This window comes from Brachyhypopomus gauderio, unplaced genomic scaffold (assembly GCF_052324685.1).
Source record: "Brachyhypopomus gauderio isolate BG-103 unplaced genomic scaffold, BGAUD_0.2 sc57, whole genome shotgun sequence".
Lineage (NCBI taxonomy): Eukaryota > Metazoa > Chordata > Actinopteri > Gymnotiformes > Hypopomidae > Brachyhypopomus > Brachyhypopomus gauderio.
In genome coordinates, this window is record NW_027506880.1 from 209,866 (window position 1) to 224,508 (window position 14,643).

At 40.9% G+C, this 14,643-nt stretch overlaps 2 protein-coding genes across 5 annotated transcripts in view; one reads left to right on the top strand and one right to left on the bottom strand.

The window, feature by feature from the left end:
* Positions 1-14,643, bottom strand: part of htra1b (HtrA serine peptidase 1b) — a 34,455-nt gene that overhangs the window by 11,853 nt on the left and 7,959 nt on the right. The window contains exons 3-5 of one of the 2 annotated variants that reach the window (XM_076987911.1): positions 13,943-14,147; positions 5,822-6,011; positions 3,173-3,315 (exon numbers count right to left, since the gene is read on the bottom strand). In XM_076987911.1, coding sequence (XP_076844026.1) covers positions 3,173-3,315; positions 5,822-6,011; positions 13,943-14,147 — 538 coding nt within the window. The remainder of the gene's footprint in view (positions 1-3,172; positions 3,316-5,821; positions 6,012-13,942; positions 14,148-14,643) is intronic. The other variant, XM_076987912.1, reaches the window with a different exon arrangement.
* LOC143488922 (uncharacterized) lies at positions 4,018-11,180 on the top strand. 3 transcript variants are annotated; one of them, XR_013124577.1, is made up of 7 exons: positions 4,018-4,637; positions 4,937-6,345; positions 6,537-6,653; positions 7,007-7,126; positions 7,416-7,526; positions 7,599-7,730; positions 8,690-11,180. XR_013124577.1 is itself a non-coding variant. In XM_076987919.1 (5 exons), exons 1-5 carry the CDS (start codon positions 6,256-6,258, stop codon positions 7,809-7,811), a joined length of 651 nt encoding a protein of 216 aa, XP_076844034.1. In that variant the 5' UTR covers positions 6,011-6,255; the 3' UTR covers positions 7,812-7,826. The 3 variants fall into 3 exon arrangements, 1 of the variants encoding a protein (XP_076844034.1); XR_013124576.1 differs by lacking the exon at positions 4,018-4,637 and having other exon boundaries at positions 6,011-6,345; positions 7,416-7,730; XM_076987919.1 differs by lacking the exons at positions 4,018-4,637; positions 8,690-11,180 and having other exon boundaries at positions 6,011-6,345; positions 7,599-7,826.

The window sequence follows — 14,643 nt, forward strand, 5'->3', positions numbered from 1 at the left end:
ACTACAGATAGGTCTGATTTCTACAGTTTACCAAAATAATCAGTTTGCAATCAGGGAACTTTGTCTTTACGTAACTATCTTTAGTCACTTTGGTCTCCCAAAAAATAATATGCAGTGTATGTTCCTATTCACCAGGCTTTCAGACACTCAGCGAAAGACAATCACATACCATTTACCCAAATTGGCCCTGATAGTGAGACAAAGATATTGTTAAATGATCAGTACAGGATTTACAAAAACAATAACATTTTTACTAAACATCAGCTTAGGGAAGTACCTAAGTGAAAATGTTTGGGCAAAACAAAAAATAAAAATAAGGAAACCACCAAGTACTCAAACAGCCATGCCAGCAATGACACTCATCAGTGAAGGTTTAAAAGGTTTTGATGATGCAAAATGTGTCTTTGTCTGAAATTGTGAAATATTTCCATACCACTGACATGATTGCTGGAGTTATGGTATAGGCAGATAATCACTTGATTTCTTTATTGAAAAACAGTCAAATTTTTAAGATGTTTGACAGTGATTACAATTTAATGATGAACAGTTCTGTCCCACTCTTAATGGAAAAAAGTGAAACAATTTGAAGTAATATGAATTAGTGCAAATTTTAAACATTGAGGCAATGTGGACTGCTTTTCTAAGTGGGCTACATTCATGTCTGACAAAAATTCAGGATTTATTTCTTAAAAAACAATTCCATTTTGTGGCGAAGAGATTAAGTGTAGTCACAAAAATGTGTGGAAAGATAATTTGCTTTTCAGTTTTGGTTTTTCACACATAAATAAACAGTATGGATTGTCAGTCATTGATGTCACCCCACCACATCGCTATGGTGCGAACTGCAGACTGAGGGACGGAAGTGATTTTCCACATCTATGGTTCAAAAAAAAAATGTAAAATGTGCTTATTTTTTGTCAATGTGACTTTTCATCACATTGAAAATTGTCCTCCGCATTTAAGCGGCACCAGCGAGAATACAGGAGGGAGGAACTTTCTCTCGTTGCGTTTCAAAAGAGAAAACAGATGTCACTCAGTTTTCAATGGAAACAAATTCCAACGTTCATTTACAGTGATGTCTACCGTTCATGACACAATGTGCACTAATTCACGTTCAAGTTATTAAAAAATGTGTTGCGTTCAGTTCAACATTCACGAAAAAATGAATGATTCAATGAACGCGTTCTTTTGAACTCGTTCACGCACAACACTGTGAATAGTGAATTTACTCGAGTTTCTCTTTTAACAACTTCCGCCCTGTCCTGCCTCTCTTCTTCGCGCAACTCATTTGGGACGTAGATTTGACTTATTACTGCCTCTTTGTTATTACCTTTTGGGAAGAAAAAATATCGAGATATATATCGTATATCGCCATTCAGCTAAAAAATATCGAGATATTATTTTTGCTCCATATCGCCCAGCCTTAATGCCATCTTTTCCCTTATGTCTATCCAACAACATTTAAATCCAGACAGAGGCAGTAAGTGAAGAACACAGTGGAGGAGATGGAGGTGAGGAGTCTGTGCTGCACTAGTTTAGAGGATATCAGGAGAGAAAGATACAATCAGAACATCACAGTAGATGTTAGACGTGATGTTGGTGTGATGAAGAGAGATTTGAACTGAACTGAAAAATGAGCTGCTATTGAGCAGCAGATATAAGGACCTCCAAGAAAACAAACCACAACATACAGAAGTGTTGAGCTACAACTTGTGTGTTGGCGGTTGGTGGACCTCGAATCCGAGGAGCTCCACAACGTCTGTGGTTTGGTTTTCTTTTACTGTCCTGTGGATTAACCAGCAACACAAACTCAACTCCGCCCCTTTCGTCATTAACGTTACGGTTTTAAATCTATCACCAGTGTTCACCCACAGATCAACAGTTCACTGTTCAATACTCACTTTTATCGCATGAGGGTGAAGTCAGCTTTTTATTCCTGTTGTTCCTTTCCACCTTAAATATTGTGGCAGTTAGCCAAAATTTTGGCTTCTGCTGCACTATTTAAGGTGGAACAGGAAAACTGGTGTATGAGCTGCTTCACCCTCGTGTGGTCGGTAGGAGTGAGTATTGTATAGTGAACAGTTGATTTGTGGGTGATGTGACAGGTCACTGTTCATTGTGGTATCTTGGTTAAATTGATTTAAATTTAAATAAATGACCTAAACTCCCCTAAAGGGCAGTCATGGTGTAGTGGTAAGGAACCCTGCTCCCTGGGTTTGTGGGTTTGATTCCCAGCTAGGCCATGACTGAAGTGCCCTTGAGCAAGGCACTTAACCCCTACTGCTCCCTGGGTGCCAGGGCTAAGGCTGCCCACCGCTTTGGGCACGTGTGTACTCACAGCCCCCCTAGTGTTCGTTCACTGGTGTGTATGTGTGTGTTTCACTGCACGGATGGGTTAAATCATGCATCACCAGACAGAAATGGTTTTGACGTTGTGTGCGCAATGCATTGTGGGCAACGTAGTGTCCGCATGAGAATAGTTAACATACTGGCTAGTTAATAACATACTGGCTTCCGCACGACGTTACCCGTGATGAATTGCAGCAGAGCGGGGTAGGCATAGCACATATAAGAACGTATAGTGATTTCTAGCTTGTAGTTGTCATGTCTGGCTCCGCCCCCTTCTAGTCTCATTGTTTTTATGTTTTCCTTGTTCTTGTCACGCCACTCTGTTTCAGCTGTTCCGTGTTAGCTCGTCTTAGTTTTACAAGTGTGTGTGTGTATATTGCCTATGTCCAGACTATACCTTCGGGGATCATTGTCGTTTCTTTATTTCCTAGTTGGATGTGCACGGTATTCACGCCTTATCTGTGATTCGTGGTTTTGATTAGCTTCGTGTTTGTGTATGGTTAAAGTCTCTGTTCCATTTTCAGGTTCGTAGTGTTTTAGGTTTTCAGTTCATGTTCACTACAGTTCATCAGTTCACTACTGATGTAGCTCCTCGTTTAGGAACTAAATCATTCACAGTGTGAGCACTGCTGCTCTCTCCGCTGTTGGCCATGTTTATTTTGCGCGCTGCACGCACAACCTGCGTCCTTGCGTCATAATGTCGCGATATAGCGAAATCCTATCGAATAAAGAAATGTACTGGTATTTTTGTGAACGATATTATATCGCCCACCCCTAGATGGCATTTAATTCTACTGTTCCTTAACTGTATGAATGTAATTACCTGTTTTACTGGTATTTCGTCTGCCTCTTCCACATCCCTCATCCACCTGCTGTTTGGCTTGGTCTTCCTCTTGAGTGACTGGTTCCAGATGTCCACACCCTTTATGAATTCCTCTCTCTTATGGCAAAGGTCACTGTAGTTGTCTGTGTGAAAAAGTTTTGTGTACACTGAGCAAAATAAAATGCCAAATGGGTCATCAAGCTATGTGTGATCTCTGCACTCTCCCTAACATACTCATTGGTGGCAACCTAACACACTACACTTCCCTGCAAACACAGTTATGATGTGACAACATTGTAACAATCTATTGCTTTAGTGCCCACAATGTTGAAATGTCATTTCTCAGAAAGTTGTCACAATGTTGTAACAACGTAGTGGTAATGCTGTCACTACGCTATCATAACCTTATAGAATTCTTCATACGTACCATATCTGCATGGAACTCTAAGTTGCCAGTAAGTAGTCATAATACCATAAGACATTGTGACAACCTTGTTCGGACAATATAAAAAAGCACCACCTTTTGACAATATTGTAGCAACGTTTGTTTCGTGCACTGGTCAATTTTGAGATTTAGGATTATTTTTGCTTCAATAACATGGACTCTTTCAGACTATGTGAAAGAAAACGTTGAAAGCACACATTTAAGTGTTTATTTTACTACACTTTATCTACTTTGTCTTTTCTCATACACTGAGTCAGAAATCTCTACTTCAGTAGCACTTAGAACATAACTTTCCAGTTTTATTCTTATTTTTACTGTGAAGGTTTTTAAAGAGAGCTTTGCTCAGGGTGAAACTCTTAAGCTAGCATACCACACCCAGCACTATTGGCGCATTTCCACTAGGGCCTGCTTGGCGCGGTACGGTACGGTTCGCGACGGTTTGTGAGTGTTTCCATTAGTACCAGTACCCTGTGAGCCGGCCCCTTCGGGTACTTTTTTCGTACCGACTCGCTCGAGGTTCTAACCGTTCCGAAGCGGTACAGTTCTGTGACGTGGAGGAACAGCATTACACTGATTGGCCAGGGAGTGTCGTCACAGGTTGCGTCAGGAGAGCGACTCCTCCGCTATGCTATGGACTCCTCAGCCATTTTTAAAACCCAAGGAGCGAAGTCTGTTCCCTGGTCAAACGCCGAGGTACAAACCTTTCTGTTAATAATCAGCGATCAAAAAATCCAGGGCGAACTGGACGGGGCCACTAGAAATGTAAAGGTTTTTAGCGAGGTTTCCGCGCTAATGGCCACTCATGGCTACCAGCGGTCCGTTCAGCAGTGCCGGTCGGTCCAAGCTAAAAAAGCTTAACGCGATTACCGGGCGGTGAAGGACCATAACGGACGCAGCGGAGCAAAACCGCAAAGACGGGAAATGGTTCCAGCAAATGGATGCCATATACGGTCACCGGCCAGCCAGTAACGGAAGAGAAAACGTGCTGGACAATGTCGGTGCTGGAGGCCACGGAGAATGGTGAGTGTATTGTGATTTCACAGTTTTACTACTAGGCTCGTAAAAGATGTAATATGAACGTAATATGAACGCATCTATTGTAAACGCAGGAATTTAGAGCTGTGTTTGTAGTTAATGTTACCACCACAGTCACTACTGTACAATAGCTAGCTCTTAGCCTTGCTAGTTGCTAGTTAGCTGTAGCCATAAACACAGCATGAGCAGCGATGACGTGCTACACATTTTGTGCAGTTACGCTATATTGTTGTTGCTTTCACGGGAATACTTGTGTTTAATATTTGTTATTTTTTACGTTCAAGATTCCCCTTCCACTGACGAGGCGAGCGGAGTTGGCGGAAAATGTTTCCTTCAACCGGGCTTTCCTCGGGGTGCTTGGCGAACTTGTGAACACCATGCGAGACAGACGCCAGTAAAAGCACACAAAATGTTGCTTGTAGTACTATAAATATTTATTTCATATAAAGCTATACGTATATATATTTGCTTTTTGCACTTTTTTAAAACTATAACTATATTATTTACATATGTTGTACTTTAAATATCTATATTTCATAATAAAGTTTGATTTCATTTGATTGTATGACTGATGCTTTTTATGCAGGGTGTGTTCAGCCTGTTTGAGTAATACCAAATTATTATCAATAATTAGAGCAATCACATACAATAATGAAGATAAAGATAAATAAGATACAATAATGCTATGTGTTAAGGGGCGTCGACCGGTGTTGTGGTCGTATACAAATGATGTCACGACACTACAACCCGCGCGCCAACAGCGACTCCACCCACATTGGGGTGGTTCACCATTGTAATGGAAACACAACGCGACCGTACCGTTCCGTTGCGAATCGACCCGTACCGAACCGTACCGCGCCAAGCAGGCCCTAGTGGAAATGCGCCATAAGTGACTACACTACATTAGCGACCTCCACATAGAAAACTGGTTAGTAAATATGAATTTGCTGTCCTTACAAATAATAAAACGTCAACTGGCCAAAAGCAACGTACAATGTTGGATATGTAACGTCTGATAATGTTTAACTTTGAGGACGAGCGTTTTTAAAATCTGTTTCTCACTGTTGACCGGAACACCGGAGTTTTCAAACCTTACGGCGCCAAAAGTCTCTGTAAAAGTCTCTGTCGACGTAGCCCAATTCAAATACAGAACTTAGAAAGTTACTTACCACTGAGCATTAACACCTTTGCAGGAAAAAAGGCTGAACCATCTTTCTTTTTTCTGCCTTTGTTCCACTTTACATTTATCCATCCATCTTCATCATCGAGTCTGGGGCACTGTGTGATCATTTCTGAAGATGTACATTGCTGGTCTTCAGTACTCATCCAATCAGTTTTCCCAACTTCCACGGTCTTGTCCTTAAAGTAATATATGGCAAATGCCATTGTGACACAATACTGTTATACTGCGGTCGTCTGTTTTATATTGTTCGTATATGCTAACGGCAGAAGATGCTCAACGGTCTAATCAGCGCGCGAACAGATCAAATGGCCTGCTCTCGCGAGATATGCGTGACTGCGACGAAAAGAATTGCGGGAAGCAGGAGATTCTCCGAACACATATCTCTGCGTGTTCTCTAGCTTCTGTGCAACAAGCGACAAAATGGCGAAACGTTCAGGACCTTACAAACGATACTTGGAGAACGACACAGAAAGAATCCCAAGGCGAACCAAGTTCAGATGGAATGCAAAAGTAAGTAACGTTTATTATAAGACATTAAAATACTACACACATGCCTTTAGACAGACGTAATGAATTAAAATGTGTTATTTATGACATGCATAAGTTTATGATTTAATCAATAATATTAACCTTGGAGAAAGAAATTACTATCTTTTTTCCCCTAACTTTTAAACATTCTATCTTTCCTTGTCTACAAGTAGAACTACAATAAAAATGGTCCAAGAAATACTGGAGGTGACAGTAGTAACACTTCCAACAGTGAAGATGAAAAAATTGGAAATGAGCACTTTGAGAAGAGAGGTATTAACATTCAAGAGGTATTAACACTATTATTCCCTACAGTGTTATTATAATATCGATACTAAGGTGTTCAGTCAGACATACTGTGATAGTTAATTTTGTCCATATTGCCCATGGAGAGCATCTCTTTTTACAGCAGTAATAATGTTATTCATACTGTACTACATGATTTGTTTTCATGACTTCCACTTTATATGTCTTTGAGTTGTCAAATAAACTTTTACCTTACTTCTGTTTGTCCTTCTCATAAACAGTATCTGTCACCCATTAGTGATTAACAAACACGGCCCAGTTCTAGTATCGATTATTTGTGGTACAATAAAGGTCTGGTGTTTTTTTATGTTTACTTTTAATGTTTTTCCCTTGTTAGCCTTTAGACATTGAGTATGACGGAGTAAACCCAGAAGATGATATGAGTACTGTATCCAGCAGTGAAGTGGACAATGAAAACTCCTCCACAACTAGCCTTATGGGTACTGACATTCAAGAGGTACATACACAAGTTTTGTCTACTGGCATTGTTATTTCTTTTCATCCAACTCATTGCTCCAACAACAAATCTTAAAATATGCTGGGCTAACTCCACACAAGATATTACTTGTAGTTAGTGGATTGCTGTGATAGTTGGTGAGAGCATTTATCCCCCTTACAGAAAGATTCCACTTTATTATGGCCAAATGACAAACTCCATTTATGAAGGCAGCAGAGGGCCTTCATAAATTCAATGATATTTTGCCATTAATTCAGTTGTTTATTCTTTTTCCCTTGTTAATCTTTAGAACAACATTGAAGATGACATGAGCAATGCATCCAGCAGTGAAGATGATGATGGTGAAGTGGACAATGAAAACTCCTCCACAAGTAGCCTGTTTGGTGCTGACATTCAAGAGGTACATAAATAATTATACATCACACAGTTTTATACCTTTTAGACATTTATATTGATATTCTTTAACCTGTAGTATGGGGAAGACCTGTCAGATTCTGAAGGAAGCATGCTTCATGCTACCAGGAGTGAAGCTGGAAATGATGGGGACAGTGAAGATTTGATGGAGGACAATATTGGTGGAGGAAGCACCTCAGAATTTTCAGTGGTATGTAGTAAATGGTTGAATGACAAAGTGCTAGTAATTAAGTTTAATAACTCACGTAAAGAAGATCATTTTGTAAAATGAGTGTAATGTAGACAATATAAAATAGCTATGACTGACTGTAGCAGCTGTTTTTTGGAGTTTTTGTCCTGACATGATGCTTTATTTTTAAGTTGTGTGAGGTGGAGTTGAGGCAGGTAGTAGTGCAAGGCATTCTGAATATCAGACTATTTCAAAATAGAGACAAAATAAAACTTGCTTAAGGTGTTACAGAGTCATGAGTTAAATTGTTCCATATCTATACAGCAATGTGGCATCACTCCTGCACTGTGTGGGCTTGTAGATAATTGCTTGTGTAGATCAGAATCGAACAGAATTGAATTTTGGTAGTGTTTTGGGTTTGGTCGCAATTTGAGTCTACATAATTGTGAAATATCAATTAATTGTTTTATCACTGCAGTGTTTCTGTTTATTCACTTTCATTGCACAGTCTCAAAGTAACACTTTTAGCATATGAACATAATGGACAATAAAAGACAGCAATATGGATTATGCCAAAATAGCAGCCTTATGCCACCATTCAGCAGAGGTGATAGCAAAATAATTGTAATTACACAATAAAAAGTAAACGTGACTTATTATTTATATTTGCATGATCCACTTTTCACAAATAAACTACGAAGGATATTTTAGGACTCATAGTATGCCTGAGTAATTATATAAACGAAGACTCTACTAAAGTTGAGCATACAGGTACACATACAGGTCGCTACTCTTTCTATTGGGTTTGTAGCTTTTTATAATATGATGAAATTATCATTAATTTTGTGATAGCCTAAGGTAAGCATTTCTAGAAAATTACATTTGATAAAATAGAAGAAAACATGCTGGACTAATATTCCTGCTTTGTTCTGTAGCTGCTCACATTTTTACATCTTTTGTCTCCCTTTCTTTCTCTTTAGGGCAACGAAGATAGAGCTGATGCTGGTGACAAGCCCTTGTATCCTGGGGCACCTCTTTCTAAAGGAGAAAGTATATTGATGCTGATGTCCTATTTGTTGCGGCATAATTTAACCGGTGAAGCGTTTACTCACTTATTGGAAATGTTTAACATAATGTTTCCAGGTCTTATCCCATCTTCACATTACCTTTTCCACAAAGAATTTGGAAGTTCATCCAATTTTGAAGTTCACTTTTACTGTGAAAGCTGTTCAAAATACCTTGGCATTAGAGCAGAGTGTCCCTTTCAGTGTGACTCTTGCAACACGGTATTTGACGCCAGTGCAAATCTAAAGAATGGCTTCTATTTTCTTGTGTTGCCCCTGTATGCACAAATTCAGCAACTTCTGCAAGAACACATGGTCAGTCTTAATGAAAAAACTAGAACCTCTGGGGTTCTCTCTGACATACAGTCTGGCAAAGAGTATCAAAAGTTACATGACAGTGGAGTTCTTGGAAAAGATGACTTGTCACTAATTTGGAATTTTGATGGCGCACCAGTGTTCAAAAGTTCTAAATGCAGCATTTGGCCTATTCAGTGTCAGGTAATTGAACTGAAACCAGAAGTGAGAAAAAAGCACATTTTGATGTCAGCGTTATGGTTTGGACCAAGTAAACCGTCCATGTTAACATTACTAACACCCTTTGTTAAAGAAGCCTCTTTATTAGAGACTGCAGGTATCGAGTGGCAAGACATACAGGGGAACTCTCATGTTTCTAGAGTGTTTGTGCTGGTTTGTAGCTCTGATTCGATGGCTCGTCCATTGCTTCGTAACACAAAGCAGTTCAATGGTTTTTATGGATGTGATTTTTGTTATCATAAAGGTGGTAAATCCTATCCATATGATCGACCTGAACCCCCGCTTCGAAATGAGAGAGATCATTTTAGTCATGCGATGTCAGCTTCAGATAATGAGCCAGTGTTTGGCGTCAAAGGGCCATCTCCGTTAATGAAGCTTTGCCACTTCCAAATGATAAATGGTTTTATTCCTGAATATCAACACAATGTGTGTCTTGGAGTCACTCGGCAACTGTCCACACTGTGGTTTGATACAGCAAACAGTGAAGCTGCCTGGTACATTGGCAAACAGATCGAAGAGGTTAATTTGCGACTTATAAAAATAAAACCTCCTGTTGAGATAACCAGGACACCAAGGTCAATGAGTGAACGGAAGTTCTGGAAAGCTTCAGAATGGCGAGCATTTCTTCTTTTCTATGCTCTGCCTGTCTTGAAAGGTATACTCCCTGCCAGATTTTGGAATCATTTGTTCCTTTTGGTGTTTGGTATATATACATTGCTTCAGGATAAGATCAAAACTAGAAGCATCTTGATGTCAGAACTGGCTCTTAAAAAATTTGTCATTGAATTTCAAAGATTGTACGGGAAACATCACATGACTTTCAACATACACTTACTCACACATGTTACTCAAAGTGTAAAAAACTGGGGGCCATTATGGGCTACGTCAACATTCGTGTTTGAATCCAATATGGGCACTCTACTTAAGTATTGTCATGGAACACAGTATATCCCTTCACAAATAGCTAGAAAATTTCTGCTGTGGAGAGAATTGCCAGAAAAGACCAAGCATACTATCACAAATGCAAAGGTTCGGTCATTTGTGGAAGAACTTCACTTTAATAAGCGAAAAACTGAAAAATGTGAAATATTAAATGAAAGTGTCAAGGGTTTTGGACATCCCCCATTGCAAGAAAACATCACAGCTTCGTATAGGCTTGCCATCACCAAGTTATGTGGAAATCTAAGTAATTGCTTCTGGTCTTTCAGCCGTTTTTTGGTTGATGGAGTTTTGTATCACAGTCAAAAATATGAGAGGCTAAAGAAAAGGTATAACAGTGTTGTATACTTGAAAGATGGTACATTGTGTTTAATTAATGACTTAGTTGTTTTTAAACAACACTGTGCACATCAAAGCCCTGCAAATTGTGCATGTACCAAACATTGCTGTGTATTAGTTGAGGTACTTGCTACATCTAGCAGGCCATTGTGTAAAGATTCACAAATAAATGTACAGTGTACTTTTACACATGAGGTGAGGAAGACTGGAAATGTCAGTGCTATATGGCCAGACATGATAGCAATGAAATGTGTTGTTGTTGAAACAGTTGACAAATTGTACGTTACACCTTTGCCAAATCGCCATGAACGGGACTAAAAGAGCAGTCATGAGTTTAATCAAAAATTGAGTGTTGTAGCCACTGTATTACTTTAAGATACTTACTGCTGTTTGGCTTAATGTTTTGTGATGAGCTTACAAAAATATGTTTTATATATGTGTGTGCATGTGTATAATGTTATGTATTATAATATGAATCAAGCTTGTTAAAATCCTCTCAAACCTTGGAAAACTACTGTCAATAGAATTAGCCAATTGTTTATCTGTTTCTGTACTGTTTAATAACTCTGTGTACATAAAGATCTGATTCACTTCCGCCCATGTACTATTTACTCTAAGCTATTCCACCCCAAACTACAAGTCAAGTATACTTCTGTATAAGGCAAGAATACTTAATTATACTTTTCTTAAGTATATATTGATCAAAGGTTTAAGTACAAGTAAAGGCCACATATACTTAAACTATTCTGTATACTTGTCAGTATAAGCCAAGTATACTTCACTATACTATTCTAAGACTAACTATGAATGTACTTAGTTTTAGACTTCTGTTTATACTTTTCAGTATAAGCCAAGTATACTTCACTATACTATTCTAAGACTATGAATGTACTTAGTTTTAGACTTCTGTTTATACTTTTCAGTATAAGCCAAGTATACTTCAGTATACTATTCTAAGACTAACTATGAATGTACTTAGTTTTAGACTTCTGTTTATACTTTTCAGGATAAGCCAAGTATACTTCAGTATACTATTCTAAGACTAACTATGAATGTACTTAGTTTTAGACTTCTGTTTATACTTTTCAGTATAAGCCAAGTATACTTCAGTATACTTTTCTTAAGTATCTAAAATATAGTTTATAAAAAGTAAACTTCAAGTATACTTCCTCAGTTTTAGTACAAAATAAGTATACTCATAGTACACTTGAATAAACTTCTTTTTGGTAAGGGTGGTTATAGCAAATATACATAACTCTGCCCTGCAGTCCTGCTGGATGTATTGAAGAAGAGCACCACTCACAGGTGAAGGTCTTCCTGTCTCTGGACTAAGGCACACAGGGTCACGTGACTGAGCACTTGTGCATATGACCACTCAGTAGCGCACGTGATTGAGAACGTGAGTCGATTTGCTGTTGCACCATTCGATAATGCTGTTTCAGATGACAGTCATAGCTTGTGAAAGATTTCTTTGGCGGTGAGCGTGTCTCCGTACACCCTGGACATGGGCAATGCTCTACAGTGGTTGATTTAGTGACTCAACACCAGCGCTTCCTGGTCCTCAGACCCAGCGGTGTCCACTGATAGAGCCAGACTTGCTCTCCTTAAGTCACTTGACTCCTCATCAGCAGGAGCACAAGTTTCTGGAGGGGTCCAGCTTTTATCCGGGGGCTACAGCTCAGAGTGAAGGACATTGTGTTCAGTAGTGTTCAGTACCTGTCCTCAGACATCCTCCAGCAAAAAACAATCAGCCATCCACAACACCTTGAGGATGAGCAACATCTGTGAGAGTACACACTAGCAGCCCCAGAGCAGTACACACACACACACACACACACACACACTTCAACAGGTGCCAGAACTGTGTACTGACTCACCTCTTCCCCCATGACTTGCACAGGGGCTTGCTGGGACCCATCCTTGGCTCTGACGCTATGGAAACCATAGCTCGGGGGGACGGGGGGGGCATGCTCCAGCACGCTCTGACTCCCTCTGCCGTGAGAGGTACCACGGCAACCAACGGGCCTCCACTGTGCGGCAGGGTCACGGGGTTCGCCCTTAGAGCGCTCCGATGGAAGTCGCTGAGGGACTCACTATAAGTGGTGGGCGGAGCTTAAGCACTTATGCCTCAATTTGCAGGAAATAAGCAGGTCTCACAGGGTCAGATTAGGATCTGACAGCCTGCAGAAGGAAGAAATGCCAGCACAGAGACTGGAGGCTGGAGTCTGTTTACAAAAGCTCAAATCAGTTTGAGAGGCATCCACTCACATGGGCCTGGGAGAGGGCTGAAGGAGAAACGCCACCACCCTCACCGCCAGAAAACAAACAAACCCAAAGCAAAACATCTGAACAAAGCAGGTGTTGTGGGAGTGGTCTGGGGGGAGAGGGGGCTCAAAACAGCTCGTTTAGGGGTGATTTCTTATCTCCAAGGGGGAATGGCCAGAGTGCCTTTCCAAGCCAGCATGCAAAGACAAAATCATCAAGAAAAAGCTTCAGCCTGCTGTGCAGATGAATCGGATTTGGGGGGGGGGGGGGTGGCGTTACATAACATCAATTACTCTACCTAAAAAAGTGAGATAGAGATAGAGAGGGGGAGAGAGAAAGAGAGAGAGAGAGAGAGAGAGAGAGAGAGAGAGAGAGAGAGAGAGAGAGAGGGAGGGAGAGAGAGAGGGAGAGAGAGAGCAGGAGATGGAAAGGATCCACACATCCACACAACAGTGTGCTGGAGGGCAGGCCACCATAACTCACAGACACACACAGAGACACACACACTCACATCTGGGTGCAGCTTAAACTGTTTTAATACTGCATGTTTCAAAGGAAAACAATCCTTTCATTGTGCAGTGGAGGGTTCAGAGGTCATTAGTGAGCCTAATACCCCGAGTGCTGAAGAACCAGAATGCATCAGAACAACAATCAAATCTATTCAAACGAAATGAAAATACTCAGAGTGTTTCTGAGTGTGTTAGACAAACGTGTATAAATACAGTTCCGTTCATGCTGTCTGACAGCCGTGTGAGCCACCGTGCTGGGGAGAATCACCTCGCCTTACGAGGCCCAGAGTTGCTCTCTAAGCCAGAGGACAGGACGAAGCCAAAAACGCTCCCAGTTTGGAGACGGAGCAAGTCCCACGGGTGGGGATGCACATGCCACCTTTCCTTCTTCAGCCTGTATTTACTGTTCACATAACAATTCAGGCAATGACTTATAAACATATTAAAACTATAAACATACAGGATGTAGAACGTTTGGCTGTTTGTAAACAGGAAATGAGGTGAAAAAAAAAAAAAACAAGGCCAGTGCATGTTTTTCCCCTCAGCAGACAGACCCGTCGGTGTCGCCGTGGCGACAACTCACCGGGGTGTCGATCTTGATGAGGGCGATGTCGGCCTTCTCGTCCACGTCTTTGATCTTGGCATCGAAGGTGTCGCCGGTCTTCAGCTCCACCTTGACGCGGTGCTTGTTGGCAACCACGTGGGCGTTGGTGACGATCAGGCCCTCCTCCGACACGATGAAGCCTGATCCGCTGGCCACCGCCACTTCTCGTTTGGTGAACACCATCCTGCGAGAGAGGCGGGGCCAGAGGTGGGGCCAGGGGTGGAGCAAGCAAGGGAGGGAGGAGGAAAAAGGTGGGTTAACAAAGACTAAACAGCAAAGTGAACTATTTTAAGATTACCAAGGGAAAAAGAGTAAGATTAGAAGACATAGAGGGCTTTGCTCAAGACCAGGAGGGTCAGAATGCTCACGCCATTCTACACAAACTACAAGAACAGCAGTGTCAAATACTGTTTAACACTGCACAGCTTGACGAGCTCTGCACACAAGACGAGCTCCTGCAGAATGTCTAACTCTGCACATGGGTTAAAACTGAAGAGTTTTTCAGTTTAATCGTTCATGCAGATGAGAGATTGGCAGGAGTTTAAAGGGATGTCTCTGGCGTGCGAGTCATCTCTATGATGAATGCTGACAGCGTGCATGTTCCACAGTGGGCCGGATTCCAGGAGTCTGTGTGCCCTTCTCAATAGACTCACCCTCTTCTACAAGACCCCGCCCATTCG